The 16,158-nt window shown below is 38.4% G+C and overlaps 1 protein-coding gene across 2 annotated transcripts in view; it reads right to left on the reverse strand.

The window, feature by feature from the left end:
* Positions 1-308: 308 nt before the first annotated feature.
* Positions 309-16,158, reverse strand: part of LOC117334911 (potassium voltage-gated channel protein Shaw-like) — a 39,811-nt gene continuing 23,961 nt past the window's right edge. For both annotated transcript variants that reach the window (XM_033894755.1, XM_033894756.1), the window contains exons 3-5: positions 4,548-4,769; positions 2,893-4,035; positions 309-2,227 (exon numbers count right to left, since the gene is read on the reverse strand). In XM_033894755.1, the coding sequence (XP_033750646.1) occupies positions 2,027-2,227; positions 2,893-4,035; positions 4,548-4,769 (1,566 nt within the window). In that variant the 3' untranslated portion in view covers positions 309-2,026. The remainder of the gene's footprint in view (positions 2,228-2,892; positions 4,036-4,547; positions 4,770-16,158) is intronic.

Genomic DNA, 16,158 nt, shown 5'->3' on the forward strand with positions numbered 1-16,158 from the left:
TAGACACATGTCAATCTAGACACTTGTCAATCTAGAAACACGTCAATCTAGATAACGTCAATCTAGATAACGTCAATCTAGATAACGTCAATCTAGACACACGTCAATCTAGAAACACGTCAATCTAGATAACGTCAATCTAGACACACGTCAATCTAGAAACACGTCAATCTAGACACACGTCAATCTAGACACGTCAATCTAGAAACACGTCAATCTAGATACACGTCAATCTAGACACACGTCAATCTAGAAACACGTCAATCTAGACACATGTCAATCAAGACACACGTCAATCTAGACACACGTCAATCCAGGAACATGTCAATCTAGAAACACGTCAATCTAGAAACACGTCAATGTAGAAACACGTCAATCTAGACACCTGTCAATCTAGACACACGTCATTCGAGGAATATGTACACTTCAATCTAGACTAACGTTAATCTAGACACATGTCAATCTAGACACATGTCAATCTAGACACACGTCAATCTAGAAACATGTCAATCTAGAAACACGTCAATCTAGACACACGTCAATCTAGACACGTCAATCTAGAAACACGTCAATCTAGATACACGTCAATCTAGACACACGTCAATCTAGAAACACGTCAATCTAGACACATGTCAATCAAGACACACGTCAATCTAGACACACGTCAATCTAGGAACATGTCAATCTAGAAACACGTCAATCTAGAAACACGTCAATGTAGAAACACGTCAATCTAGACACATGTCAATCTAGACACACGTCATTCGAGGTATATGTACACTTCAATCTAGACTAACGTTAATCTAGACACATGTCAATCTAGACACATGTCAATCTAGACACACGTCAATCTAGACACACGTCAATCTAGAAACATGTCAATCTAGACACACGTCAATCTAGAAACACGTCAATCTAGACACACGTCAATCTAGACACACGTCAATCTAGACACATGTCAATCTAGACATATGTCAATCTATAAACACGTCAATCTAGACACACGTCAATCTAGAAACACGTCAATCTAGACACACGTCAATCTAGAAACACGTCAATCTAGATAACGTCAATCTAGACACACGTCAATCTAGAAACACGTCAATCTAGATAACGTCAATCTAGATAACGTCAATCTAGACACACGTCAATCTAGAAACACGTCAATCTAGATAACGTCAATCTAGACACACGTCAAACGTCAATCTAGACACACGTCAATCTAGAAACACGTCAATCTAGACACACGTCAATCTAGACACACGTCAATCTAGACACATGTCAATCAAGACACACGTCAATCTAGACACACGTCAATCTAGGAACATGTCAATCTAGAAACACGTCAATCTAGAAACACGTCAATCTAGACACGCCAATCTAGACACACGGCAATCTAGAAACACGTCAATCTAGACACACGTCAATCTAGAAACACGTCAATCTAGACACATGTCAATATAGACACACGTCACTCTAGAAACATGTCAATATAGAGACACGTCAATCTAGACACATGTCAATCTAGAAACATGTCAATCTAGAAACATGTCAATATAGAGACACGTCAATCTAGACACATGTCAATCTAGACAAACGTCAATCTAGAAACACGGCAATCTAGAAACACGTCAATCTAGACACATGTCAATCTAGGAACATGTCAATCTAGACACACGTCCAGCTAGACACACGCCAATCTAGACATACTTTTGTCTAGTTACAAGTCAATATAGACAATCAAGACACACCTCCGCCGAGACATGTCAATTAAGACACACGTCAATCTAGACACACACCAATCAAAGCCGACATATGAACTGCCATTTTCATTTGACAACATGCATTCGATTGTGTGTCTTCATATTTTGTCCAAACGTCTTTGTCAAAGAAACAAGTCAATATTGATAGTCTTCAGAATAATATATGCTTCCTTTCCTTTAGAATTTTTACTATCATTGTTTCGTATTAACTATTCTCTTCTACGTAATTTCCCTTTGAATGCTTCATTATAGAGAGACATTCCTTATTTCTTCTTGTTCGCCTGTCCTCTGCTACTCGCTGCTGGGGGTGGAGCTGCGCGTGATGTTTTCCCGCCTTCCTTTTCTTGCATCTTCTGCTCGCGTTTGTTCCTTAGTATCTCGAGCTGTCGTCGCCGCTCGTCCCGCACGCGCTGGTTTGTCTCTTTAAGGCCGTTAAGCAGTTGTGTTGTCTCGATCTTGTGTTGCTGAAATAAACAAAGTTATTAAAGATGATAGTTGAGCATTTAACCGTATCCGTGTACAAATATGTGATAATGTTGTCTATAATCTATGGGTACAAACGCTACAAATATCTCAAAAAGGTCGGGGAGTCATTTTCTGGGATGAACTTCATAACGAGGAAATTGAAGCTTGAAGATGTTAATCAACCAGTGACACACAAGTATTTTATCATATAAAAAGGCCTACCACTTCAAATTAAAGAGGGACCTCACAGGTTTTCCTTTCTACGTCAAAATATCATGACACCATTTGATTTAGCTGTATGAAAAGGGTTTTCAATGACCTTTTTAGTGCTTCATATGATTTTATAAAAAAAAACCTGAAGTAGTCATTTTTATTGACGATTTCTTAGATTACGTCAGTAAAGGAACGTCTTTTAAAAATAAATTCATGTTCGTTTTGAATTGACCCTTACCTTACTTTCGATAACCTCTATTTGTACTGGTGTAACCTTACCTCACTTTCGATAACCTCTATTTCTACTGGTGTAACCTTACCTCACTTTCGATAACCTCTATTTCTACTGGTGTAACCTTACCTCACTTTCGATAACCTCTATTTCTACTGGTGTAAGTGACGACCCTTACCTCACTTTCGATAACCTCTATTTCTACTGGTGTAACCTTACCTCACTTTCGATAACCTCTATTTCTACTGGTGTAAGTGACGTCGCACTGCCATCGTCTAGTTTTTCTGATATCGTATGTATCCTCTCCTGTCTCGAGCTATCTATATTGTTTTCATGGACTAACTGTGACGTCTGCCGCGATGCACTCAAATCAATGTTTGTACAATTGAGATTTCCCGCCTCCTGACCACACGGTGGTGATCGCTTTATACTGACAGCGTCAAGTTCAGAGAATTCATCATCTTTGTGTTTCTTCTTTTTTCGAAGTTTATCCAAAAAGTTTGAAGACTTTTGGTTTTTGATGAATATTTTCCTTTTTAATTCTTTTCTCTTATGCGCTGGTAACTTTATCCGTGACTGTGCGTGTGAATAATATAAAGTAAAATTGTTCACCACAATCGGAACCGTGAAAGCAACTGTGAGTACCCCACATAGTACACATCCACAACCAATGATATACCCTCCCACAGTTTTGGGTACCTTGTCTCCGTAACCAACGGTTGTCATGGTAACCAGCGCCCACCAGAATCCTATGGGGATGTTTTCAAACGTATCACTTTCAACATAGAAAATCACACTCGCGAAAATCAATACCCCGGTGAAAAGAAAAATCACCATTAACAACAATTCCTTTGTGCTGACTTTGATAGTGTATACAAGAATATTAAAAGCACTATAATGTTTCATCAATTTGAATATTCTCAGAATCCTAACCGTCCTCAAGGCTAACATCGATTTGAAAAGCTGGCTGGTGCTATCGTTGGGATCAATGGTGACGAGAATAATAGCGATTAGATGAGGGATCAAACACAGTATATCAATCACATTTAATGGCTGCCGCAGGAATTCAAATTTTCTTGGAGCAAAGAAAAAACGGAATACATATTCTGCTGTGAAATAAGCCGCGCAAATGTAGTCCAAAACTTGCATAACAAGATGAGGTTTTGTGTCAGCGAAGGAGTAGACCCCTTCCCCACCCCCAGTCTTCACACAATAGTCCCCAACCGGGTTCAAAGACAAGGCCATGGCGGAGGAGTTTTTCTTGACCGCTCCCGTCACAGGAACCCGGAACCAGGTGTACGTCTCCATGGTGAAGATACCAATGGACAAAACGACAAACGACATCGAGATGAAAGCGAAAATCTGAAACAGTTTCGTTAAGATAAATCAAGATGAAATATATAATGTTTGTAGGATTTTAAACTATTGTATGTGTTAAATATTTTGAGAAATATTAGGTGTATTTGTATATGGTACATACCATGTATGGACGATGTTGTATAGATCACATTTGAAGTACTAGTTATCATATGTGATGTTATTTTATCTAAACTGTCATGTGCCGTCATACATTTAAGTTCTACCCCTTTGTCCAATTAGGCAATAAAACATCGCATGTGTAAAGAAACTATTATATATTATCAATTAATTAACGTGTACTAGTAATTGAACGATTTATTTGTATATAAAGTACTTCACAAAAGCAGATTAAGCTAAATTGATGGCAGCAACTTCATTGGACAAACGAAATTAATCTTTAAGATGGTACCAACGTCTATGTTGCGACAAAAGTTTCAAACTTAAGCACAGACCAGCATCTGCGGGTCCACAAAATGGTTTCAGCCTGTGAAAAACCTAGATATTAAACAAAGTACCTTTGCCCCACGTGTAGATCCCGGCTCTTCCATGAATTGCCACATCTGTCGTTTGAAGCGATTGAGGTTGGATGGCTTATCTCCCCACGCGTCAATGTCCATCTCCGTCGTAAAATTGTCGTCCAGTGCTGCCAGGGTTTCCTTATGGTCCTTAAATTTACTATAATGTCCCCAACAACATGGTTCTATGTCCAGTTCTGTGAGACCCCAAAACTCCAGTTCCTGGAAATATAGATATTATAGAATTATTTATTGCCGCTTTAGAAAAGTTGAATATTAGAGAATATTTTATTGGAAAAAGGTCATGCAATAGAAAATTCGGGCTATACAAATATCATGTTTTGATTGCAGGAAAAATTGTCCTTACTTAAAAACAAAATGTTTCCAAGAAGTGAAAAAAGAAGTTCTATTTGAAACAAGAATAATAATGTCCAAAATAAATCATGTATATTATCTTTAAATAACAGCCAATTACATTGAAAAGAACTTTGTAAGATATTCAGTTTTCTGTGAAAAAGCAGATATACATGTACACATGATACAAATTTTAATCTTTATTAAAAACTATCGCGATACAATAAATTCATCCACTGCGGTTTGAGATCATTGGACCTGGACATGTCACATGGTGCCACACCACTGATACGCCATGATGCCACACCATGGATACGACAAGATGCCACATCACAGATACGCAATGATGCCACACCACAGATACGACATGATGCCATACTACATATACGACATGATGCCACACTACAGATACGACATGATGCCACACCACAGATACGACATGATGCCACACCACAGACACGCCATGATGCCACACCACAAATACGCCATGATGCCAAACCACAGATACACCATGATGCCACACTACATATACGCCATGATGCCACACCATATATACGCCATGATGCCACACCACAGATACGACATGATGCCACACTAGATATACGCCATGATGCCACACCACAGATACACCATGATGCCACACCACAGATACGTCATGATGCTGCACCACAGATACGCCATGATGCCACACTACAGATACGCCATGATGCCACACCATATATACGTCATGGTGCCACACCACAGATACGACATGGTGCCACACCACATATACGCCATGATGCCACACCATATATACGCCATGATGCCACACTACATATACGCCATGATGCCACACCATATATACGTCATGGTGCCACACCACAGATACGACATGGTGCCACACCACAGATACGCCATGATGCCACACCATATATACGCCATGATGCCACACTACATATACGCCATGATGCCACATCATATATACGTCATGGTGCCACACCACAGATACGCCATGATGCCACACCACAGATACGCCATGATGCCACACTACATATACGCCATGATGCCACACCACAGATAGGCCATGATGCCACACCACAGATAGGCCATGATGCCACACCATATATACGCCATGATGCCACACTACATATACGCCATGATGCCACACCATATATACGTCATGATGCCACACCACAGATAGGCCATGATGCCACACCACAGATAGGCCATGATGCCACACCACAGATACGCCATGATGCCACACGACATATACGCCATGATGCCACACGACATATACGCCATGATGCCACACTACAGATACACCATGATGCCACACGACATATACGCCATGATGTCACACTACAGATACACCATGATGCCACACGACATATACGCCATGATGCCACACCACAGATAGGCCATGATGCCACACCACAGATACGTCATGATGCCACACCACATATACGCCATGATGCCACACTACAGATACACTATACTTCGTGTTTCAGGGTATGGATCCTAGCATTCTACACGATATCAATAAAAAAAAGTTCAGTGAACTCCTGGTGTTCTGGTGTTCCGATTTTCCGATTTTCCGAAAGGTGATGCCTATTTCTACGCTATTCCATTAAGAGATGAAGATAACCATGTATTTCTTCGCCATTTCGAATGTACAGATAAAATGACACGGTAGCTCTAACGAAAAACAAGCATATTTTCCCACAAAAATCCTCCAATCTGTTGACACGATTCGGGAAATTGTTTTGGCTGTCTCTTTATCTGTTAATTCTAATTGTCTAATTATGAAACGTTGAAAAGTCAGACCATTGATGAAATTACATGTTTGTGAAATCAACATGTAATGAAAACGACAACAATAGCGTGCTGGATTTGTTTTGTGCATATGGAAGTGCTAATTAGTTTCAATGAATGGTTCTTTTACTGATAAATTTAGATGAATTATTTATAGAAGCTCCTTTCAATTTCAAATCGTTGTACACGTGGCTGATTTCCTCCCTATTAGCAGTACATGCGTGCTGATTTTAGTAGCTTATCTGTTTTTGTCAGGGTATTATATCTGATCAATTACAATCCGGCCCAGATCGTGTCTGTTTCATGTAACGCTATATATAGGATCGCGATCAATGATAGATTAAATACTGAAAACATTTAATGATGGAGTGATGCTTTAAATCCATGTCACAATTTGACAACAATCAGTGTTCTACTGGGACATGATCGGTTAGTGTTCTACTGAGGAATGATCCGTTAGTGTTCTACTAGACATGATCGGTTAGTGTTCTACTGAGACATGATCGGTTAGTGTTCTACTGAGGAATGATCCGTTAGTGTTCTACTAGACATGATCGGTTAGTGTTCTACTGAGACATGATCGGTTAGTGTTCTACTAGACATGATCGGTTAGTGTTCTACTGAGACATGATCGGTTAGTGTTCTACTGAGACATGATCGGTTAGTGTTCTACTGATACATGATCGGTTAGTGTTCTACTGAGACGTGATCGGTTAGTGTTCTACTGAGACATGATCGGTTAGTGTTCTACTGAGACGTGATCGGTTAGTGTTCTACTAGACATGATCGGTTAGTGTTCTACTGAGACATGATCGGTTAGTGTTCTACTGAGACGTGATCGGTTAGTGTTCTACTAGACATGATCGGTTAGTGTTCTACTAGACATGATCGGTTAGTGTTCTACTGAGACGTGATCGGTTAGTGTTCTACTAGAAATGATCGGTTAGTGTTGTACTGAGACGTGATCGGTTAGCGTTCTACTAGATATGATCGGTTAGTGTTCTACTAGACATGATCGGTTAGTGTTCTACTGAGACATGATCGGTTAGTGTTCTACTAGACATGATCGGTTAGTGTTCTACTGAGACATGATCGGTTAGTGTTCTACTGAGACATGATCGGTTAGTGTTCTACTGATACATGATCGGTTAGTGTTCTACTGAGACGTGATCGGTTAGTGTTCTACTGAGACATGATCGGTTAGTGTTCTACTGAGACATGATCGGTTAGTGTTCTACTGAGACGTGATCGGTTAGTGTTCTACTAGACATGATCGGTTAGTGTTCTACTGAGACATGATCGGTTAGTGTTCTACTGAGACGTGATCGGTTAGTGTTCTACTAGACATGATCGGTTAGTGTTCTACTAGACATGATCGGTTAGTGTTCTGCTGAGACGTGATCGGTTAGTGTTCTACTAGAAATGATCTGTTTGTGTTGTACTGAGACGTGATCGGTTAGCGTTCTACTAGATATGATCGGTTAGTGTTCTACTAGACATGATCGGTTAGTGTTCTACTAGAAATGATAGGTTAGTGTTCTACTGAGACATGATCGGTTAGTGTTCTACTAGACATGATCGGTTAGTGTTCTACTGAGGAATGATCGGTTAGTGTTCTACTAGACATGATCGGTTAGTGTTCTACTGATACATGATCGGTTAGTGTTCTACTGAGACGTGATCGGTTAGTGTTCTACTAGACATGATCGGTTAGTGTTCTACTGAGACATGATCGGTTAGTGTTCTACTGAGACGTGATCGGTTAGTGTTCTACTAGACATGATCGGTTAGTGTTCTACTAGACATGATCGGTTAGTGTTCTACTGAGACGTGATCGGTTAGTGTTCTACTAGAAATGATCGGTTAGTGTTGTACTGAGACGTGATCGGTTAGCGTTCTACTAGATATGATCGGTTAGTGTTCTACTAGACATGATCGGTTAGTGTTCTACTAGAAATGATAGGTTAGTGTTCTACTGAGACATGATCGGTTAGTGTTCTACTAGACATGATCGGTTAGTGTTCTACTGAGGAATGATCGGTTAGTGTTCTACTAGACATGATCGGTTAGTGTTCTACTGAGACATGATCGGTTAGTGTTCTACTAGACATGATCGGTTAGTGTCCTACTGAGACATGATCGGTTAGTGTTCTACTGTGACATGATCGGTTAGTGTTGTACTGAGATATGATCGGTTAGTGTTCTACTGATACATGATCGGTTAGTGTTCTACCGAGATATGATCGGTTAGTGTTCTACTGAGACATGATCGGTTAGTGTTCTACTGAGACATGATCGGTTAGTGTTCTACTGAGACATGATCGGTTAGTGTTCTACTAGACATGATCGGTTAGTGTTCTACTGAGACATGATCGGTTAGTGTTCTACTAGACATGATCGGTTAGTGTTCTACTGATACATGATCGGTTAGTGTTCTACTGAGACGTGATCGGTTAGTGTTCTACTGAGACATGATCGGTTAGTGTTCTACAGTGACAGGATCGGTTAGTGTTCTACTGAGACATGATCGGTTAGTATTCTACAGTGACATGATCGGTTAGTGTTCTACTAGACATGATCGGTTAGTGTTCTACTGAGACATGATCGGTTAGTGTTCTATTAAGACATGATCGGTTAGTGTTATACTGATACATGATAGGTAAGTGTTCTGCTGATACATGATACATGAATATATATATGTTCATAATGAAAGGTGTAAATTACATGTGTCATTTGTCCAATATTTTGATGTTACTTGATTCCGAGCTGTGCTGGTGGGTGTCAATAAAACCTCGTGACACGGCTCAGAATATACTCATGTGCTTGATATTCTTTTCTAAATAAAAAATATTATCAAAAATTATCAAATTGATAGAAATACGGGTCTTTTGTTTTGAAAGAAGTTTTTGTTTTGTGTGTTTCGTATAATCCTTTGAGATCGCCGGTAGTAGACACAGCTGATGATTTTTTTAGTCCCTGATGTTTATCGTCACCGGCCTGTAAAATTTCAATCCATTGGAATATTGAAACTGTTCAGAACAGATACATGTACTTTATGTTCTTTTGAAATGCAATATTAAAACTTATCAAATTTATTAAATTATGGGTCTTCTCTATCCTGATTTTACACCTCCCCATACAGATTTTACACATCCCCATCCTGATTTTACACCTCTCCATCCTGATTTTACACATCTCCATCCTGATTTTACACATCCCCGTCCTGATTTAACACCTCTCCATCCTGATTTTACACCTCCCCATCCTGATTTTACACATCCCCATCCTGATTTTACACCTCCCCATCCTGATTTTACACCTCCCCATCCTGATTTTACACCTCCACATCCTGAATTTACACCTTTCCATACATATTTTACACATCCCCATCCTGATTTTACACCTCCCCATCCTGATTTTACACCTCCACATCCTGAATTTACACCTTTCCATACATATTTTACACATCCCCATACAGATTTTACACATCCCCATCCTGATTTTACACCTCTCCATCCTGATTTTACACATCTCCATCCTGATTTTACACATCCCCGTCCTGATTTAACACCTCTCCATCCTGATTTTACACCTCCCCATCCTGATTTTACACATCCCCATCCTGATTTTACACCTCCCCATCCTGATTTTACACCTCCCCATCCTGATTTTACACCTCCACATCCTGAATTTACACCTTTCCATACAGATTTTACACATCCCCATCCAGATTTTACACCTCCCCATACAGATTTTACACCTCTCTGTCCTGAATTTACACATCCCCGTCTAGATTTTACACCTCCCTATCCTGATCCTGATTTTACCCCTCACCGTCCTGATTTTACACATCTCCATCCTGATTTTACACATCCCCGTCCTGATTTTACACATCCCCGTCCTGATTCTGGCCTTATCACTGTCCAATAACAAATGTGTTAGACCGTGTATGGCTTGACTTTTGCTGTAGGCACCCAAAACATTCGATGTCGATATTCCCTTTCCTGTCTTTATCAGTAAACTCTATTTAATGTAACACCTGTATTTAGATTTTTCAGTAAGTAAAGATATGTTATATATTTATATATATATTCTATCATCAGTCATTGAATACTGAAATAAAAGCGAGATTCAATCACTAACGATATGTACAACAGATTTAATTTCAGTATTATACAGTATTTCGGGAAAATTAAACTGATTTCGCTACTTGTAAATAGCCTTTGGTATATATATCACAACCTGTTATACTTATAGTATGACGTTTATCTCATATTACACACTGGTTGTGGTATACACCAAAGGCTACTTCTACGTACCACCACCCTAATGTAACAGTAAAGGGTTATATATGTAGGCACGTATGTAATCATTCTTCCTATCGTCAGATTTAGATTTAATTATAACAATATTTCAGGTTAACAAATACCAATATCCTTACAGTCTCGACATGCACCAAAAATCTCATACTTAATAAATCAACCAATTAAAATATCATGCATAATAAATCGACCAATTAAAATCTCATACTTAATAAATCAATCAATTAAGAATCTCACGCGCCATTCTAGCACAAATATCGATTTTGAATGCTATGTATGAATTAGCCCATTTGTACCACACGAATATTAATTGATTATATCAGTGATGTCACGTGCCTTCTTATCTGATCTGTTTGACAAATTCCCCTTTATGTTTGTTGGGAAAGAAAATCAAGTGAAGAGTCAATAGTGTCAGTTCACGGCTATAACATATGACTTGGGATAATGGGACAATTTAGTTCGTTTTTTCTGTCTCCGTGTCAAATGATGGGAGATCAAATTTCAATTAATCGAAATGTGGCAAGATTTACTCATAAAATATTCACCAAGTATTCCGTTGCTGCTTATGTTATCATTTAAAGGTTTCATATTTTAAGAGTTAATCAGAACATATTTAGTTGCTATTTTATCAATAATTTCACTTTGTAAATGTCCCCATAATTCCTCTAGCAAGTCAAAAAAGGTTACAAAATAACTTTAGAATGTACTATAAAAAACGGAATTACATGCAATTGTAAGCAAAAGCACTATTTGCTACCACAGAGAGATAAATCCGGGTGTTTGGGACACATAGCCCCTGACAAATGTAGCCACGTTACAGTGATTTTTTTTAAAATGTACATACGAAGTTTAGTAGCTAAACTTCAAAGTATTTCGTATCTGTAATTTTATCAGCTAGAAATAGACATCTATATTTAATTAAAACAAGCCATAGAATATTAAACTGAAACGAAATCTCAATTTAAGGTCAGAGTACGAGTGCATTTGATACCGATGTTTAAAACTAAATTATTTAACATTTCCGTCAATACAAAGTGAACACCACCAGTATGTTATTACTGTATCTAGATCAGATCTGACACCAGTGAACACCACCAGCATGTTATTACTGTATCTAGATCAGATCTGACACCAGTGAACACCACCAGCATGTTATTACTGTATCTCTAGATCAGATCTGACACCAGTGAACACCACCAGCATGTTATTACTGTATCTAGATCAGATCTGACACCAGTGAACACCACCAACATGTTATTACCGTATCTAGATCAGATCTGACACCAGTGAACACCACCAGCATGTTATTACTGTATCTCTAGATCAGATCTGACACCAGTGAACACCACCAGCATGTTATTACTGTATCTAGATCAGATCTGACACCAGTGAACACCACCAGCATGTTATTACTGTATCTAGATCAGATCTGACACCAGTGAACACCACCAACATGTTATTACTGTATCTAGATCAGATCTGACACCAGTGAACACCACCAGCATGTTATTACTGTATCTCTAGATCAGATCTGACACCAGTGAACACCACCAGCATGTTATTACTGTATCTAGATCATATCTGGATCCAGTGAACACCACATTTTTATAGGAAAGCATGGCATAATTTAAAGAAAGCTTTATCTTAACTTTATGTTTCTTACTTGCCCTGCAGGTATGGCGTTGGAATTGTACTGGCTGACCCATTGCATGATCGTAAGAGGCGACTAAATCTGGGATCTTATCTTTTTTCTTCTTTCTTAACAACTTTCTTCTTCCTAATGTCTCTCTTGACAATGCCTCACATTTGACCTTAAGTTGAGCGTTCGCCCCATGAGGAAGGCTTTGGGTTCTGTCCCCTGGCCGAGACATACCAGCTTTGGGTTCTGTCCCCTAGCCGAGACATACCAGCTTTGGGTTCTGTCCCCTGGCCGATACATACCAGCTTTGGGTTCTGTCCCCTAGCCGAGACATACCAGCTTTGGGTTCTGTCCCCTAGCCGAGACATACCAGCTTTGGGTTCTGTCCCCTAGCCGAGACATACCAGCTTTGGGTTCTGTCCCCTGGCTGAGACATACCAGAGTCTTTAAAAATGGTAGTCTACTCCGGCTTAGCGCTCAGCATATTAGGAGTGGGACGACTGGTGCACTCGTTGTCAGTATAATGCGACCGGGTGGGGTGGCCTGCTGGGTGTCTTCGGCAGTATGCCTCAGTGAGGTAGCACTATAAATCGGCAAAAGTTGCGGCCTATCACAATCTCCTGTATGTAATTAAGGAACCTTGGTAAGACTGGATCCTGATCCTAAAGTATCGACCTCACTTGTATAAATCATACCACATACAGTGTACACAAATCGCCCGGCATGCATGCCCATTGTTTTCCATAAATTCTAACCATGCCCTGAGCTCAGTGCTTCTAGATAATATGTATATTAGTCTTACTGAATTTACTGAAGGCAAACACGTGAAAAGCACTTTTTATTTAGAAATGCTGTGCGACCGCATGTTATTGTATAATATTGTGAATATCTTAATCAAACTGTACCGTAAAACTGTTTTGAAGTATTGTTCAGCCATGCTAATGAGCCGAAATTTTAACTTGATTAAACATCCATTTTAAACGAATTTTAGTTTGTAATGTTGTCCATCTGAATTTAATCTTGATTAAACATCCATTTTGTATTAGTTGAAGTGTGTATGCTGTCCATCTGAATTTCAATAACGATATTTATCACCGCTAGGTCATTGCTTCAGGTAAATCTGTAAAAAAAAAACCCAATCGATGACTTCCAGTAGAACATGAATACGGCATCTCTCCTACTGTTGATATAAAATAAGATAGTAAGGAAATGTTGATTGTTGTATTGATTCGGGCCTCTCATTTCCATCGTCTCTCTGCCAACCCATTTATTTGTCATGTATTATGCAATACATAAGCGACACATCAAAGCCATCCCATAATTACCCAGAGTGCCGAACACCGGAAGTGGTACTCGTGTGACATGTCGCGATCTGCATTGATGATGATTGATTGCAATATATGCCCTACAGTGTTTGTCAATCAGTGCTAAAACACAACTTCGGTCGTTTGCTCAAGCTTAATTGTCTCGTTTTATAAGAATTTAAAAAAAAAAAATCTATTTATTATTCAAACCACATTTGTATAATTTGTACCAATAATAGAGAATAAAATAGAAAGGAAGTGCTTACGGTACGGAGGAATAATATCTATTTAGCAGTTTATTCATAAAATCTAAGAAAAGATGGATACAGAATCCGATTACCATCATTTGGAAAAGATAGGAATTCAGTACGAAAACAGTAATTGATTCAATCAACACGAAAAACAGAAACTGACTCAATCAAAACGAAAGGGGAAAACTGATTCAATCAACTAAAAACCGAGAACTGATTCAATCAACACGAAAATGGGAGCTGATTCAATCAACACGAAAACGGGAATTGATTCATCAAAACGAAAATAGGAACTCATTCAATTCACATGAAAACGGGACCTGATTCAATCAGCACGAAAACGGGAATTGATTCAATCAAAACGACAATGGGGATTGATTCAATCAAAACGACAATGGGAATTGATTCAATCAAAACGAAAATGGGAATTGATTCAATCAAAACGAAAATGGGAATTGATTCAATCAAAACGACAATGGGAACTGATTCAATTAAAAGGAAAATGGGAACTGATTCAATCAACACGAAATTGGGAACTGATTCAATCAAAACGAAAACGGGAACTGATTCAATCAACACGAAATGGGAACTGATTCAATTCACATGAAAACGGGAAATGATTCAATCAGCACGAAAACGGGAATTGATTCAATCAAAACGAAAACGGGAACTCATTCAATCAACACGAAATGGGAACTCATTCAATTCACATGAAAACGGGAACTGATTCAACCAGCACGAAAATGAGAACTGAATAAATTCACATGAAAACGAGAATTGAAGTGACTTAATAGTGTGTCGTTCTCGACAACTTTACAATGTTTTTAACTAATTTGCTGTATAGTTATTAAATTTCACCTAGCTCCTATTTCGGTTGTCCCAGTTGGTACTACATGTAGTTTGTGGATATGAAATTTCGCGCATCCTTGCCATGGGAACACTATACAGTATACTTAAGCATTGAACTGTTACCAAATGGTACAATGTAGTTTACAGTCGATATGAATACAATTTGGGTGACAGATAAATAGAATAGGGCGACATGAAATATTTATCTGTCACCCAAATTGTATTCATATCGACTGTATACTACCATTTGGTAACAGTTCAATGCTTATATTTACATTCATATTTATTTTCATTTACTGCAGCTTAGACGCGTTTAAATTTGGTGTTTACCATACAACTGACGTCAACTGAAGTTCAAATACCAGAAAACCCCGAAATTTCCTGAAGAAATGATATAGTCCCTCATGTCCTTACTGATAGCAGCACATACACTGATTTTTGCACAAAGTTGGCTTTACTATATATTTCGTATACGTTTGTCGATATCGTAAAATTGTTCACAGTTTCATAACTACATTATACCGTTTTTCTGCGCAATGGTATATACGGTTATCATTTAGAAGTGATGCGGCGTTGAACAGGTATTACACCGGTTAGACCCGATTCTTCAAACACTTATGTTTCTATTAACTGGATTTACGTTATTTTCAGAAGAATATCAGCTCTTAAATTCTAAATGATAGTCCTATGACAGTATGACAGTATGTCATGTTATTAATACTTGTTTTGATGTAGGTGTTTTATAATGTCATGTTATTAATACTTGTTTTAATGTTTTATAATGTCATGATATAAATACTTGTTTTAATGTTTTATAATGTCATGTTATCAATACTTGTTTTGATGTTTTATAATGTCATGTCATTAATACTTGTTTTGATGCAGATGTTTTATTTCAGCATTGATGTCATTTTTTTTTTTTTTTTAGTTTCATCGGGGTGTGAAAAAAAATTGTTTGCAAACTGTATGAATCCGCTTAGCGGATTCTTACAGAAGTTTGCAAACAAATTTTTTTTCATACCCCTATGAAACTAAAAAATAATTGACATCAACGCTTATAATTAATTTTTGAATATAATTTTCTAATTTAAACCATGCTTT

This window comes from Pecten maximus, chromosome 9 (assembly GCF_902652985.1).
Source record: "Pecten maximus chromosome 9, xPecMax1.1, whole genome shotgun sequence".
NCBI lineage: Eukaryota > Metazoa > Mollusca > Bivalvia > Pectinida > Pectinidae > Pecten > Pecten maximus.